Source organism: Protopterus annectens, chromosome 17.part0 (assembly GCF_019279795.1).
Source record: "Protopterus annectens isolate FY-2018-M chromosome 17.part0, PAN1.0, whole genome shotgun sequence".
Classification (NCBI taxonomy): Eukaryota; Metazoa; Chordata; order Ceratodontiformes; family Protopteridae; genus Protopterus; species Protopterus annectens.
Window position 1 is genome coordinate 394975892 of NC_056751.1, and position 15600 is coordinate 394991491.

The 15600-nt window shown below is 40.1% G+C and overlaps 1 protein-coding gene across 1 annotated transcript in view; it reads left to right on the forward strand.

The window, feature by feature from the left end:
- Positions 1 to 15600, forward strand: part of PARVA (parvin alpha) — a 742770-nt gene that overhangs the window by 533313 nt on the left and 193857 nt on the right. Inside the window, exon 12 of the mRNA XM_044059394.1 lies at positions 555 to 574. Coding sequence (XP_043915329.1) covers positions 555 to 574 — 20 coding nt within the window. The remainder of the gene's footprint in view (positions 1 to 554; positions 575 to 15600) is intronic.

Sequence of the window (15600 nt, forward strand, 5' to 3'; positions counted from 1 at the left end):
TGTTTACATGAATCCCTGTGAAGGCACTGGGCACTTGCAACAGTGCTTGGTTAATTGTACCTTACACTGCCTCTATTATCATTTGAGGGTAATGTTTACATGAATCCCTGTGAAGGCACTGGGCACTTGCAACAGTGCTTGGTTAATTGTACCTTACACTGCCTCTATTATCATTTGAGGGTAATGTTTACATGAATCCCTGTGAAGGCACTGGGCACTTGCAACAGTGCTTGGTTAATTGTACCTTACACTGCCTCTATTATCATTTGAGGGTAATGTTTACATGAATCCCTGTGAAGGCACTGGGCACTTGCAACAGTGCTTGGTTAATTGTACCTTACACTGCCTCTATTATCATTTGAGGGTAATGTTTGCTTTACTGTCGATGCCATGCACTTGCTTTCCATTCAGGATTTGGAGTAATGTTGATATATGTAATATAGTTGTGCTACTTCTGAATTAACATATTCTACATAACTGGTTTTGTTAGTTTTAAGTGCGTCTTAGCTTATTTTTGGCTTACTCCTTTCTGTTTTTTTTTATGTTTTTTGCAGAGCTTTATCTGGAAGACATGGTAAGTTGCACATTTATTTCTGTCAGTGTTTTCATTCTCCTGTTTAAGTAGTTTAAAATTCTACAACTGAAGTATGAAAAGGCATGTATGCTTCAGCTTACAAAAGAAGATAAAAAAATGTTTTTGGTGAGCAGGCATCTCAAGATTTTTTTCTCTTAATTATGCTATTTATGTACCTTCTGTTATGCTGATTGATAATGTAAATATATACTTCCTGCATGCTTGTCTTGGTTCATAATTTTAATGACCTTTTTGACTTTCAGCAGAAGCAGGAGTACTAGGTCAGATTAATTTGAAAGTCTGTAAATTGCTCTGTTAAAGGCTGCAGTAACCACACTGTACGTGGTGTTCTACTTGCATAGTATGGGCTTCCGTTGCTAATGAATTCCTTTATTCTTTTAATGCAATGCTGTTCATCAAAATGTGTATGTTTTAGTAGTGGACCTTGGAGGTTTCATCACTGTGCCAGTTTAACAAGACTGTCAAGCTATCTTTAAACAAAATGAGGTAGCATTGAAACAATGATGTTCAAATAACCAAACATGGTCTGTTGTGCTTCCGTGACATGTATGCAAACTATCAGCGGAAACTGCTCATAGGTCTTTTAATGTTTTAGGTCTGTATATGGGAGAAGAAGAAAAAACACTTATCTCTGTCTCAGAATGAGAGTTAGATATCACTATTTCAACTGCTGTATTCTACTCAATGTTGATCTTTTTCTCACCTAATTGTCTTAATTTTATGAATGATTGCTATTAAAATGTGTTGATTTGTTTTTCAGTTATTTTTCTGTCTGTATTATCTGTGAAATATTAAGCCTGCGTGTTTGCCCACAGGATAGACTACTTTTGTTTTTATAAGATTGATGTCTTTATTTTTGTTTTTTTTTTCATTTATTTTTGTCTTTATAAGATTAACTTTGTTTTAAATAATACCATATTTCTAACTTTTCAGGGAAGCTTTTGCAGCAGGATAACAAATATGTTTCTACTTATTATCTGGTCTGATTTTTTTAGCTGTCTCTGGTCCCAGTTTTGCAGTGCCTGTCTTGCAGTGGTGTATCTGTGTTGATTGGTATGAGCCTGTTTTAAAGTTTGAATTACAATCTTCATTTCTCACTACTCCAGAATCATCAGTGATGCTGTTATGATTTCCATTCCAATACAAAAGACAAGCAAGACGGTGGTAGAGCAAACTTTGCTCGCTTTTATTATATGTATTCAATGGTAAACACTTTCATGTCCAGTGAAAAAGTACAATTGTGTAAGTTGAACTTATAACAGTAGATGTTCGAATGATCACTGCTGCAGTAGTCTTAGCTATATGGGTTATATCCTGCCAAGGATATAACAGCCAGCTTCCAAAGCTTTAGGGTACAATCCACATGCCCAAACTGTGAAGCAGTTTGAGCTGAGCTGATTAAAAGATAAGTTTGTGTGCAAAGCCCTTCAGAGCTTTCCTGCCAGCAGAGAGAAAGAGAGAGAGAGAGAGAGAGTGAGGCTGAGCCCTGAAAAGACCAGGCTAGGAATAACAAATAAATGTCCACACCTGGGAATAAAAACACACAAAAAAATAAGGGGGGATTGATGGAGGGAGTGGATGTTCATCATGTTTCACTGTTGCAGTCATTACTCTTGGGTTATCCTGCTGGCAGGCTACCCGCAGTCGGCCTGAATTCCAAAGTCTTGGTCTGGCGTCAGTTGCTGTCGCCTCTTCCCTGACATCAGTGCGCCAGGGGTATAAAAGATGCAGCCGACGCCATTTTCTTCAGTCTTTCTTGCCGCGCGGTGCCCGAAGCAAAAGCAGTTCGCAAGTGCCGGTCGGCTGACTCCTGAGATTTTCAAAATTGAATTTCAGATCCGAAGTCTTCATTAAAGCTAAGTACCCCGTTGGGGAAACTTTTTCCTTGCTCCAGACCGATGTCAGAAAACGTTAACAATTGTATTTCATGTGGGAAGCAAATACCTCATAAGGATTTTCATTCTTACTGTATTCCTTGCCTAGACCCTGATCACGACGTTGCTAGCTGTCAGTTTTGTGCTAGATTTAATCAACGCACTAAGCGTTGGTACGATTTTGCCTTTCATTACTTTGGCTGAAGGTTTAATTATATAATGCTGTCGGAACAGCCGACGACCAGAGTTTATAAAAAGTGCAAGGAAAAGGACAGGCATCCGAGGTCCAAAACCGACGAGGTCTCCTCTAGGCCAGTTGCCGGTTGTCAGTGAGGCGCTTTCGCAGCCCCTGACGCCCGCTACCTCAGAGCCACAGGCCGCTTCCAACTCCCACGTGGAGCCGACTAGGCCTCTGGATACTCAAGGTATTGGACTCTCGAAAAATATTCCCTCAGATTGGTCCAGAGCCACTGAGCTGGAATCAGCTTCTGAGGGTGTTTTCAGACTTACACAATTATATGTCAAGCCAACATCAGCTTCAAAGACTAAAACAGCTCAAAGGGCAAAGAAACAAGTACAGCATTCTCCTGGACAGACTTCCATGCCTAAGAAACAGATGCTTAAGATGTCCGAAAACCTAATTACTTTCATCAGGGGTACCCATCCCCCTCCTGATAAGAGGCCTAGGCAAGAGACAGAATACGATTCTTCTGATCAGGTTTCAGTTTCCCCTGATTCCTCTTCTGAACAGGGATACTCTTTTCCTCCCTATGAGGATTCTGATGCTAAAGAATCTATTCCTTCAGCCTCTCCTCCTGAGGATTATTCTTTTGGGGAAACCCTGCATACCATGAGGGAACATTTTCACCATTCCAAGATTACTCTGAATCTAAAAAAAGGCTCAGAGACTTTCTTTTACTACCTCAGCACAGACCCCTTGCTATTCCACCTGTTCTAGACATTGTAGATGATGTATATTCAGTGTCCGGCCTGTCTCCTGACTCTTTACCCCCTGCACCTGCTAAGCCAGACAGATACTACAGGGTTCCAGACTCTCATAAATTTCTATATAAAAACCCTGCTGCTGACCCAGAAACTATATCTCAGGGTCCCAAAGGGGTCAAGGCTTCCACTGCAAAAAACCCTGTTCCCTCTGATAGGGATTCTAGGCACTGGACAGATGGGGGAAAAAAGTTTACACTTCTGCTACCTTGGCTGTAAGGGCTTTAAATTGTCAGTTTCATAAGCTTAAATATCAGCAATACTTAATGTCACTGCTTAAACAGAAAATGTTGACAAATTCTGAATGTTCTGATCACAAGGAAATGCAGGATTTATTGCATGCAGCTGAACAAGTGGGAAAGCCTACCTTGCAATGTATTTTTGATTCACTGGAGGCCTCTTGCAGGGCCGCTGTTACGGGTTCTGTCATTAGAAGGCATGCTTGATTAAAGGAGCAGAATCTGCCTGATCATGTTAAAGCAAAATTTTTGGATGCTCCATTACAGCATGATACTTTGGTGTTAAGGCAGAAGAGGTGTTGAAGAAAATGGAGGATAAAGCGAAATCCATGCAGACGGTTAAGGATTTCTTACAGGTACAGCCACCCAAATTTAGCAGGAACTGGCCTACAAAGAATTGGTCCTTTCCAGTGTCAGACAGGCCACAAAGAGGCAGATACAGACGCCCCAGAGGCAGATCTCAGCCCCAAGGCTCATACAGGCCTAAGCAATGGGGTGCTTCTACCTCCAAAAGCGGAGAAGACAAATCACAACCTTACAGAAAACAGTCCCAATGACTTTCATTTGCCAGAACCAAGCACTTATCTTTTGGCAGCCCCCTTAAGGGGAAAACTAGCACTTTTTTCACCAAATTGGCACATGATTACCCAGGACAAATGGGTCTTGAACATAGTGTCTCAGGGCTACAGGTTCCACTTTCACACCCTGCCAAGGACAAAAGATATGCCAGACCTGCCACACAATCAATAGGCAGATGCACAAAAACAGTTTCATCCCTCATGGACATGAGGGCCATTCAACAGGTACCACAACAAGAGCAGGGACAAGGATTTTGCCCAAGACTTTTCTTGGTGCCCAGAAAGGACAAAGCCTGGAGACCAATACTGGACCTGTCTTTTCTAAACACATTTCTGAACGTCCCAAAATTCAAAATGTTGACTCTGCAGCAGCTTCTGCCCATGCTGGGCAAGAAGGCTTGGCTCATAACTTTGGACCTAAAAGAGGCATACCTGCATGTCCCAATCGGACAATCATGCAGAAGTTACCTCAGATTCATAGCTGGCTCAATGCACTACCAATTCTCTGCACTGCCCTTTGGTTTATCTACTGCCCCCAGGGTCTTCACAAAGTGCCTGGCATCAGTAATTGCATTTTGCAGACAAAGAGGAATTCGGATATATCCTTACTTGGACGACTGCCTTATTCAAGCAGAGAACAAAGACATTCTTCTAAAGCATCTGGCGTTTGTAAAAAGATTACTAATTTGTCTAGGGTACACAGTAAACGAAAATAAATCAAAACTAGTACCCTCTCAAGAGATAATATTCCTGGGTGCAAGCTTAAATACAACTGCCCAGATGGCTTATCTCACGCCAGACAAACAAAGGCAACTGACTTCTTACTTCAAATTGTTGGCAACAAAGACCCAGTTATCTGCAAGAAAAATTCTGCAGGCTTTGGGCTTCATGGCATCCTGCATTCTGCTAATTCCATATGCCAGACTTCATATGAGGAAACTACAATGGTATCTAAAAAGTGTTTGGACTCCACATTGCCACAGCCTGGAAACATTAATTACCCTCATTCCCTGCCTGCAACAGGAGTTTTGATGGTGGGCACAGGCCTGTCACCACAACAAGGGACAGCCATTCACTTTACCCATAGCCAGACTGACACTAACAACGGATGCATCAGATTATGCCTGGGGGGGCCCACATGGCAGGAAAATGTATTCAGAGCACATGGCCTGCAAGCCAGATGCATCTTCATATCAATCAAAAAGAGATGCTAGCTGTTCAGAATGCCCTGACAGCCTTCAAGGATCTACTTCATCCAGGACAGCTACTGATAAAGACGGACAATACTACAGTCATGTGGTACATAAACAAGCAGGGAGGCACACATTCCCACCCCCTCTGCAGACAAGCCATGACTTTGTGGGACACAGCATTGACTTATCAAGTTCACCTGCAAGCACAATTCCTGCCAGGAAAAATAAATACTCTGGCAGACAAACTAAGCAGAAACCTCATGGATCCCCATGAGTGGAAACTGGACCCACAAGTCTTCAGCATGATAACAAGGAAATGGGGATGCCCAGACATAGATCTATTTGCCATCCCTCACAACTGCCAACTACGGAGATTCTGCACAAGAACTTATCACAAGCAAGCATGGAAAGTGAATGCCTTATCCTTCAGCTGGAAAAACCTAACATTATATGCCTTTCCTCCACTACCTCTCCTCCCCAAGATACTCCTAAAGGTCAGACAAGAGAAGCCAAAAATTATACTGATTGCCACAGACGGGCCACGCCAGCACTGGTACCCAGTCCTAAAGAACTTGTCTCAAGGTCCAGCTTGGGACATTGCCTCAAACTTCTCACTTACTGACCCAACAAAACAGTCAGATCCTGCACAGCCAACTCAGGACCTTAAATCTGGCAGCATGGCGGATAATGTAGTCATTCAGAACACTCCTCTTTCCAAGGCTGTAATGGATGTTATCTTGGAGGCCAGGAGGCCCAGTACCAGAAAATCTTATGCAGAAAAATGGAAGAGATTCTGTGCTTGGAACCAGGCACAAGTTATTGACACGTTTGTACCAAATATTCCTCAGATTTTACAATACTTAACTGAGATGCTGGACAAAGGCCTATCCTTTTCATCAATTAAGATTCATGCCTCTGCCATTTCAGCCCATTACAATACGGAACCACCTATTTTTTCTCATCTTTTAATAAGGCAGTACCTCAGAGGGGCAAAATACGTAAGACCTCCAAGGAGAGCACCAATACCTGCATGGGACCTCAATTATGTCTTGGAAAAACTCACATTGCCTCCTTTTGAGCCAGCCTCAACAGCTGATATAAAATTCTTATCCTGGAAAACAGCTCTGTTCCTAACAATAATCTCCGCAAGACGAGTCTCGGAGTTACAGGCACTCATGACTGTGGAACCTTTTATCATTTTCCATCCAGACAGGGTTTCTAAGGACGAACCGTACATTTATACCTAAGGTGGTGTCCAGTGTGGGTCTTAACCAAACCATCCACTTGCCTACCTTCTATCCAAACCCACAGAACAAGGGTGAGAGACTTCTGCATTCTTTGGACATACACAGACGGCTACGCTTCTACTTGGACAGAACTAAAGCTTTCAGAAAGACTGAGCAACATTTAGTGGCATATGCTGCAGGATCACAAGGAAAGACTATCTCAAAACAGACTATTTCAAAATGGATAGGATATTGCATTCGTTTCTGCTACTCACAGCATGGCAAATTAGTGCCTAAGGGCATTAGGCCACATTATACCAGAGCAGCAGACACTTTAGCAGCCTTCCTCAGAGGAGTACCAACCAAAGACATCTTGGAGGCTGTAACTTGGAGTTCAGTGCACACTTTTACAAAGCACTGCCACTTACCTCTCTACTCTAAATCCAGAGCAGGCTTTGCCACTGCAGTTCTGCAGGGCCTCATAGACTATCCTAATCCTATTTAGCCCAGCCACTCATCCTCAGCTTTGGGATTCAACCCAAGAGTAATGATTGCAACAGAGAAACATGATGAATATAGTAAAGTTGTGTACCTACCATAAATGTAGATGTTCGAGTGTATTCACTGTTGCAGTCCAGGTTACCCTCCCACCATTATCTGTACTTCTCTATTCTATACAACCTATGTGGTGTATTTGCTTGTAGATGAAGGAAATGTTTACTTTAGTGCATGCATGTTTCTTGGCATAATCTATTTAGCCTACCCTTTTGGGGGCACCTGACATCTGGAGCAAGAAAAACTGAAGAAAATAGCGTCGGCTGCATCTTTTATACCCCTAGCGCACTGACGTCAGGGAAGAGGCGACAGCAACAGATGCCAGACCAAGACTTTGGAATTCAGGCCGACTGCGGGTAGCCTGCCAGCAGGATAACACAAGAGTAATGACTGCAACAGTGAATACACTCGAACATCTACGTTTATGGTAGGTACATAACTGTACTTTACTGCAGCAGTGGTCATTTGAACATTTACTGGTGTGGTACGTTCATCTTACGCAACTGTACTATGTTCTTCATATTGATCACTGCTGCAGAAGGATCCAGGAGCCCCTGGAGAATGGTCCTAGCAAGACATGATATAAACCTAGACAAGGAATCCAGTTTATAGTGCTTTGTAAAAGTATGTACAGAGGACCAGCTTATAGAATACTTCTAGAATCCAACCCTTTCCAAAAAGCCATAGAAGAAGTCCTTGTAGAGCTGGCCTTGACCCTACCTGGAATAGATTTGTCATGGTGAGTTTAATAACAGAAGGCAATAGTTTGACAACCATTTGGAAATGGTCTGCTTTGACACAGGTTGTCACTTCTTACTTTCACAAGAAATGAACAATTGATCCAAAGATCTGAAACATGTAGTTTTTTTTGTTTGTTTGTTTTTTTAACACCTTTATTGAGTTCTCTTGTGACATACTTACATTTACATCTGTATAAAAGTTAAAATTAGCAAACATTGTGCTTCACGTATATTGTTATACATCATATAACCTAAGCAACATTACATAAATTATTCAATTCCTGCCCCCTTTTTTTAAACAAGAAACACATTTATTAAACCATCAATTACAAATTAAGCAGTCCTACATTTATATAAATGAAAACAAACCACACTGCTGCAATCCTAGTTGCAACATCACAAACCGTGGTGATACACTCCCAGTTGCAAACATTATACATCACTTATAATCTACCCAATAGTTTTCAGTCAAACATTACCTAGCTCATTTAAGTCCTGCCTTCTTTTAAACCTCATTCCTCCCCTGTATGTGTTGTTCCCACAATTCCCATTTTTCCTATGTAGTGTGCTCCTGCCTTTTTCTAAAGATCTCATTTCCAGTTGTTTTACCTCTGTTACTATATTCACTGCTTCTAATGTAGTTGCTTTAGATTTTGATTTCCATTTTCTAGTAATTGCTTTTTGGCAGCCACCATAATTAGAGACAGCAAGGCCTTACCATGTCTAGGCAATTCTGATTCTGTATCATAGCTCAGAAAAGTTATCTCCCTCGTCATACCAATCTGCCCACCCAGCATCTCTGACAGTGAATCCTGCAGGGAATCTTTAAGTCCGCCAACTCACTGCACTCCCAGAAAATATGTTTCCAGTTACCTCTTTCTTCCCTGTCACACCTCCAAAATCGGGTAATGACTGGGCGATCCTGATTTAAGGATACCGGTTGTCGCCACCAAATTATTTATTTCTCTTCTAACAAACCCCACTGGGATCTGAAAAGATATTGGGTGTTGATGCTGTGACCAAAAATTTCAGATACCACTGCATCTTTCTTATGTGGAGTCTTGACAGGAATATCATAAGAATCATAGATGCCATGAGACCCAGAATCGTGAGATATCTCCTCACAGTGACTGAAATCTGAGTGGAGATCTTAGAAATAGATCTAAATAAAGATCTGTTTTTTCCTGTGGAAGAAAAGCTCTTTGAACTGAGGTGTTTAGTTGACATCTAAGGAGCATAATCCTATGTGAAGGAGTGAAGAAAGACTTTTGAACGTTCTCTTGAAATCCCAGCTTGTGCAAGAGATCTGTCACCCAAGAGGGAGAGAGATTGCTGACATTTTGAAAAAGACTCTGCAGAGATAAGCAAATAATCTAAATACAGATAAATGTGGATACCCTGTAGCCTGCAGTGAGCTATAAATGGAGCCAGATACTTTGTGAACACTTTTGGTGCAGTGGATAGTCCAAAGGGTAAGGCGGAGAACTGATAATGTTATCCAGACACACACAACCTTAAGAAACACCTGAAATCTGGATGAATAGGAATGTGATGATAAGCATCTTTTAAGTCACATTTTACAGGGAAACTTGAAAAAAAGGGTAACAGGTTGTGAAGTGACATCATTTTGAATTTTGGCACAATCAGAAACAGGTTTAGGAAAGAAAGATCCAAAGCTGGTCTCCAAGCATTTTCTTTCTTCGGGACTAAGATAACCCCTTCCACACCAGGGAAGGACGAACTGGTTCAGTCACTCAGTGGGACAGCATGTGATGAAGAACAGGTCAAAAAGAGTCTGAATTGCAGCATGATGAATGCCTGGAAAGGAGGAATTTCCTTTCACTGACATCTGTAACCTTGATTTTCAGAACCCATTTGAAAAAAATATGTTGCCAAAGATTAAAACAGAGATTCAGACTTTCTGTTAGAGGAAAAGGGCCAGGGTGGGAAGGGGTCATAAGGTCTCCTGAACAGCCATTCAGACTTGTTGGAGTGTCCTTGGTTTTGGGAGGTTTGAAATTTCTTTTTGGACCCTCCATGCCACATCTAAACATCTGTTTACCTGAATTCTGTTGAGACTGTTTATTCTGTCTTTTTGCCAAAATTGGATCAGGAGAAAGAAAATCCCTTGGAGAATTTGGAAAAGGAGGGCTGAAAAATCTTGTCCCTGTATCAGTTTGCCCCTTTCATCACACTTTTTGATCACCTGTGCAGCCGAGGAACCAAACAATAAATATCCGAGGAAGAATTTAAAATCTCCTTTTTTACATCACCTGGGAGGTTCAAAGAATGCAGCCAAGCAAACCTGCTTAAAACAGTACCAGTGGCCATAACCCTGGAATAACTATCAACAGACTCATATGCATACTGCAAACAATGAGTAGTAAACTGTACAATAGATAAAAACTTAAGTTATTTAAGGCAGCGTTTTCTCTGTAAAAAGAAACTGTAGATAAAACATTCCTCATACTTTCACAGCATGTCAGAATAAACTTTTATCATATGAGCCTGACATTTTAAAATTATGAAATTCAAAGTTGCATTAGTGAAAACTTTTTTTTCCCTTTACCTATCAGTAATTTTCACATGCTTATTAGAAAGAGTAGGAATGGAATTAACTAAGTAGTTAGTAGCATGGGTGTCACCCAAGACTGTAGGTGCTGGGTCAGGTTTGGGAATAGTGTATAAAAATTTAAATGACTGAGGAACTTTATACATCCTATTTACGTTTTTAGGAACAGCTGGCAGACTATCAGGAAAAGTTCAGTCAGTAAGACTTGTGACCCTTAAATCAGACAGGACAGGAGGAATGGATGTAGGATTTTGGAAAATCCTTCTGTAACAAGTCATACTATTTTCTGAGGGACTGAGAAATCTCAGTATCTTCCTACTGAAGACAATGGGACATTCTAGCAATAGTATCGGAGAAAAAGAAACCCCTACAGGGTGAATCAGAAAGTGAGCTCTCCTCTGAATATGAATCCGAAATCTGAGGACAAAACCCTGAATCCATTCCTGCATCTTCCTGTTCACATTCAGAATCTTGAATCTCTTCAGGAAAGGACATCTCTCCTTTTACCAGAAGCTACTCTACAAGAAGGATCGGTAGCTTGAATCAAACCCTGAGTCAGTCCCAGTAAACTGCTACTATTTTTCTGTTTTGACAGGAAAAATGGGGCCAAGGCACAGGTGGAAAGAGAATTAGCAGGAAGCGATCAGTAAAGAGACATGGACTTAGTTATATCTCAGAGGGCGAGTGAAGGGGGTTCACACCCGGTTAGTTAAAGATGGGAAACAGGATCACAGTTGATGGAAAGAAGGCAGAAATAATAAAAGTTTTACCTCAGTGTTCCACTGAGGGGACCTCAACAGCCACAGAGGACATGGCTAACCCCTGGTTTATTGTGGCTGTAGGTGCTACACCAGAGGTATCCAAGATAAAAGATGAGTGGTCTGAGACAACAAATGGCCACAGCAGAGTCATCCAGCTGAGACACATTATTAGCCTGCTGTCATGGGAAAGGCTGTTTGCTTACATTTTTCTTTTTTTAGAAGTATAAGGACCGACAGTGGGTCCATGGTCAAGCCAAAATGGTACCTCTGGGAAAAGTGTGCAACAAATACCGGTAAAACCATCAGTCCACAAATGTTACATTTTCTGACAGGAAAAACATAGTAAAAAGCACTTTTAAAACACTATGCAAGCACCACAGTGGAAAAATAAACACAATTTCTCCACAAAAAATATTTCATCAGTTAGTTAACACTACTTTTAAACTGACCGAAACAAGTGCTCCTTTTAAAAGTATGTGACAGTCTCAAGACAAAACTGTCTATTAAAACGCAACACTCTGGGCTTTAAAATAACTTTTCTGAAGAGAAAAGTATTAAATCATGAATAAAAATAAGAAAATGGAAGTTTTTCCCCCAAAGGGATTTTATCTTCCCCTCTAAGGAAATCACAAGCCAATTGTCGATCCTTGCAAGGAGGAGCATACTCATTGGCATCAGGGGAAACACTGAAGAGATTTCACACCCAAAATTGTCTTTGTCAGCTGAGCTCAAACTGCTTCACAGTTCAGACATGCATGGAAGGTGGTCTGAAGATGTGGAAGCTGGCTGGCTGTTACACCCTTGGCAGGATACAAACCATATAGCTAAGCCTATTGCAACAGTGATCAATATGAAGAGTATCTTGGAGGTTTTAAGAGGAGCTGAAAGTGCTTTCCATTAAACTCAACTAGGAAAAGACAGCAGCAAGGTTTTCTTTGCCACCAGTTTGCTCATGTTTTTGTTTTGACTAATTAGACAATTTTCTGAAGTATCATGGTAATGCAGTTATTAGTTTCCATTCTAATGCCATTTTTGGCCTACTCTGTCAGTAAATACCAAAAAATGTTATTTCCCAAGAGACCAATACCTTGAACTATAAAAACAGAAAAGTAAAATAATGTATCAGATTTTGTAAAACTGAACCTGGCCACAAAATGGTAGCTTACTACAGAGAGAAGAGGGATCGGGGGGGAGGGTCAGCTTTGTAAGAGAAGGTGTCGAATGCAAGAGAAGTTAGAAGGAAGAGCAGAACCCAGTAAATGATAGGGAAATGACAATTACAAAACCCCAGTAGAAGTACTTTGGCAGTTAAGGCAGGGTAAGAAAGAAGGCACAGTAGAGGAAGGAAGTTGAAAGGACATGTAAATTGTTTACCTAGGTAAGAGTAGTAGTTCATAGGGCTGTTGAAACAGAATTATAGAAGAGATAAAAAGATGAAAAGAGGCTAAGATTAGTATGACTGTGCAAGGATGTGAAACTAGAATTAGGGCAAAAGAGGGGAGCATATTGGGAAGTTGAAAGCAGGAGGAAGAGAGTTAGAGGAGGTACTCCACAAGGACCTAACCAAAACTGCAACAAAGAAAGTGAGACCAGCAAAGGCACAGGTGGAAAGAGAATTAGCAGGAAGCGATCAGTAAAGAGACATGGACTTAGTTATATCTCAGAGGGCGAGTTAAGGGGGTTCACACCCGGTTAATTAAAGATGGGAAACAGGATCACAGTTGATGGAAAGAAGGCAGAAATAATAAAAGTTTTACCTCAGTGTTCCAAGAAAGGGTAAAGCTGTTATGCCAAATGAGAACAAGTGAAAAACAAGGACATAATTTTTGAGATGGAAGTATAAAGAGGAGGACAAGAAGCAGGAATGTCCTGTGCTGCTTTCGAAAGTGTAAAACTTGGGCAGTGTTGTGGAAGAATCTTAAATGTTGACTGCTTTGTTTAATTCTGAGTGTTTAAGACAACTGTGTATTTTCCAAGACAAGTGAGAGAGACCTCTGTACTAATAAGATGTCATCCCTCTCCCCTGCTGCAGCAAATTAAATTACCCAGGGCTCTGTGATTCATTTATATACACTGATGGTAGGTAGTACAGTACTCTTCCTGAGGAAGGCACATTGGTTTCTAGTAATACATGGAGTCAAACTACAGATGTCCAGCAGCACCAAATTAGAATTCATCCAGCTATTGTGATGAATGTTCTTTGAGAGACTCAACCACACAAGTCTCCTTCAAGACACGCCATTCTTCCTTTTTCCTGATTCCAGAGCACTGATGTTGGGTGCCTCATACAGGACACAGGAAAGTCTGTTGTACTTGCTTTTGTAGTTTGAGGAATTGGTCTCATGGGAATACTACTCATCAGTATTAAGGAAATGAATGCAGTGTGCTTACCTGTAAGAGTATTTAGGGCATATCAAGTCTAATGTACTCTTCAGATTCAGCAGGTAGTGGGATTTTGGATATACCTGCCCGTTTGCATAGATGTAGTAAACATTGAGGTAAGAGACGCTTGTTCACAGAGTAAGTAACACTGATGACTGCATTGAACAGGTCTCCTACCCTCAGCTGTCAGTGGAAGTTGGGTAAGTCAGTTGTGTGTGTATATACTATTTGGGGAGAGCTAGAGCTGCTCTTTGTCTTTTCCTTTGTCATTGAAGAGGAAAACTTTCTGTTTGTAGTTAACATAGCATTTGTGTGTTATTTCTGTTTCTCTCACTAAAAAATAACCGTAGAAAACCAGAAAGAACTAATCCTATCTAAGCTTTATAGTCCCTTTATGATCAAGATAGCATTGGTTCCTCCTCCTGTAAAATGGCTTCTTACCTTCATATACCTCTGCATGTCTTTAAAATGGTGTTGACTCAACAGTAAATCAAACATTGTCATGCAAACATAAGAATTATCTACCATCCTGTTTGGGAATTTTTCCACAGATTCCTAAAACATTATTTATTTTTTTTTTTTTGAAGTTATGCAGGTCTTAATGTAAATTGTGAGGTGAATTATTGTGTGGACAAGTGGAAAAATGTTTCTCTGCCCTGAAGCAGCATAATATTTCAACCCCAAATTATCCAGTTTCCAAAGTTGTTTCACAATTTGAACTATCTTTATATCAGAGGGTTGTTTTATTTTTCTGATAAAGTGTACCTTTCTGTACTGTAAGTCTTTTGCAAAGTGTCTTTGTATTATTTTTTCTAGCAACTGGTCAGCCAGGTAGCCAGAGTATAAAAAACTTGCACTACTTAACCAAGAATAAACACACTATTTTGGACAAGTTACAGAGTACTTAAAACAGAAAATAACTTACTCATGTGTGGTAATTGAGTGTAACATAAAAAACACAGGTGCAGTTTAGTATAGGTCCATGACAATTTGACAAACTTCTCCGTGATGCTTTCAGTTAGGTTTTTTTTTCTTGAAATTGGGCAACATGTATACATTTAACTAGTTGATTATATAGGAACAAAATCTTTTCAAGAAATCTCATGCAGTTTAATTAACATACAAGTATAACATTTTAGTAAAACAGATTGGTGTTGTAAGTAATAATGCATTAATTATTATGTGTAAAGCAAAGCGAAAATCGAAAATGCATTGATGTCAAGACTATTTGCTTTAGAAGTGAAATGATGAAGTTTGTCATTAATCTAAGACCACAGTTTTTTCATTGAGAACAATGTCAAATTATATGCAATATGTCTGCATTTGTATTACTGCATACTAAAAAAAAAATTTGGACAGAGTTAAATAACTGTTGAAATAAATCATGAATTGCTTATATAAAAATTTAACAAAGAAGATGGAAAACTGAGCATTTTTCTGGAAGTCTAACCATGCTTTGTCATTTTTCATTGAAGAATCCTGATCATGCTGATATTATGAGTAAAAAGAATGACATTTTCATCATATATGTAGACCAGCTGGTTTTGAATATAAAGTAAAACATTATTTACTGTTGAACTGCAGATGATTAAATAAAGGGTTCAAAGTACTTGAGATAATGTTAATATTAGCAACACAGCCTTTTGAGAGGAAATAAAATTCACAAATTTGAAATTCAGATATAAAGTTCCTGACAGAGTCATCTACCAAAGATAATCTCAAAAGAGGGAAGTCAGATGTTTATATCCCTTTCAGAATACTAGGATGTTTTAGTGTTTGTTTACTGAAGATGGAAGCATTAAGCAGGCTAATTTTGTGAAGCAAAGGTTCAAAGTTTGTGGTTAAAACTACCAAAATAGTATGTGTGTGGCCTCAGCACTGTG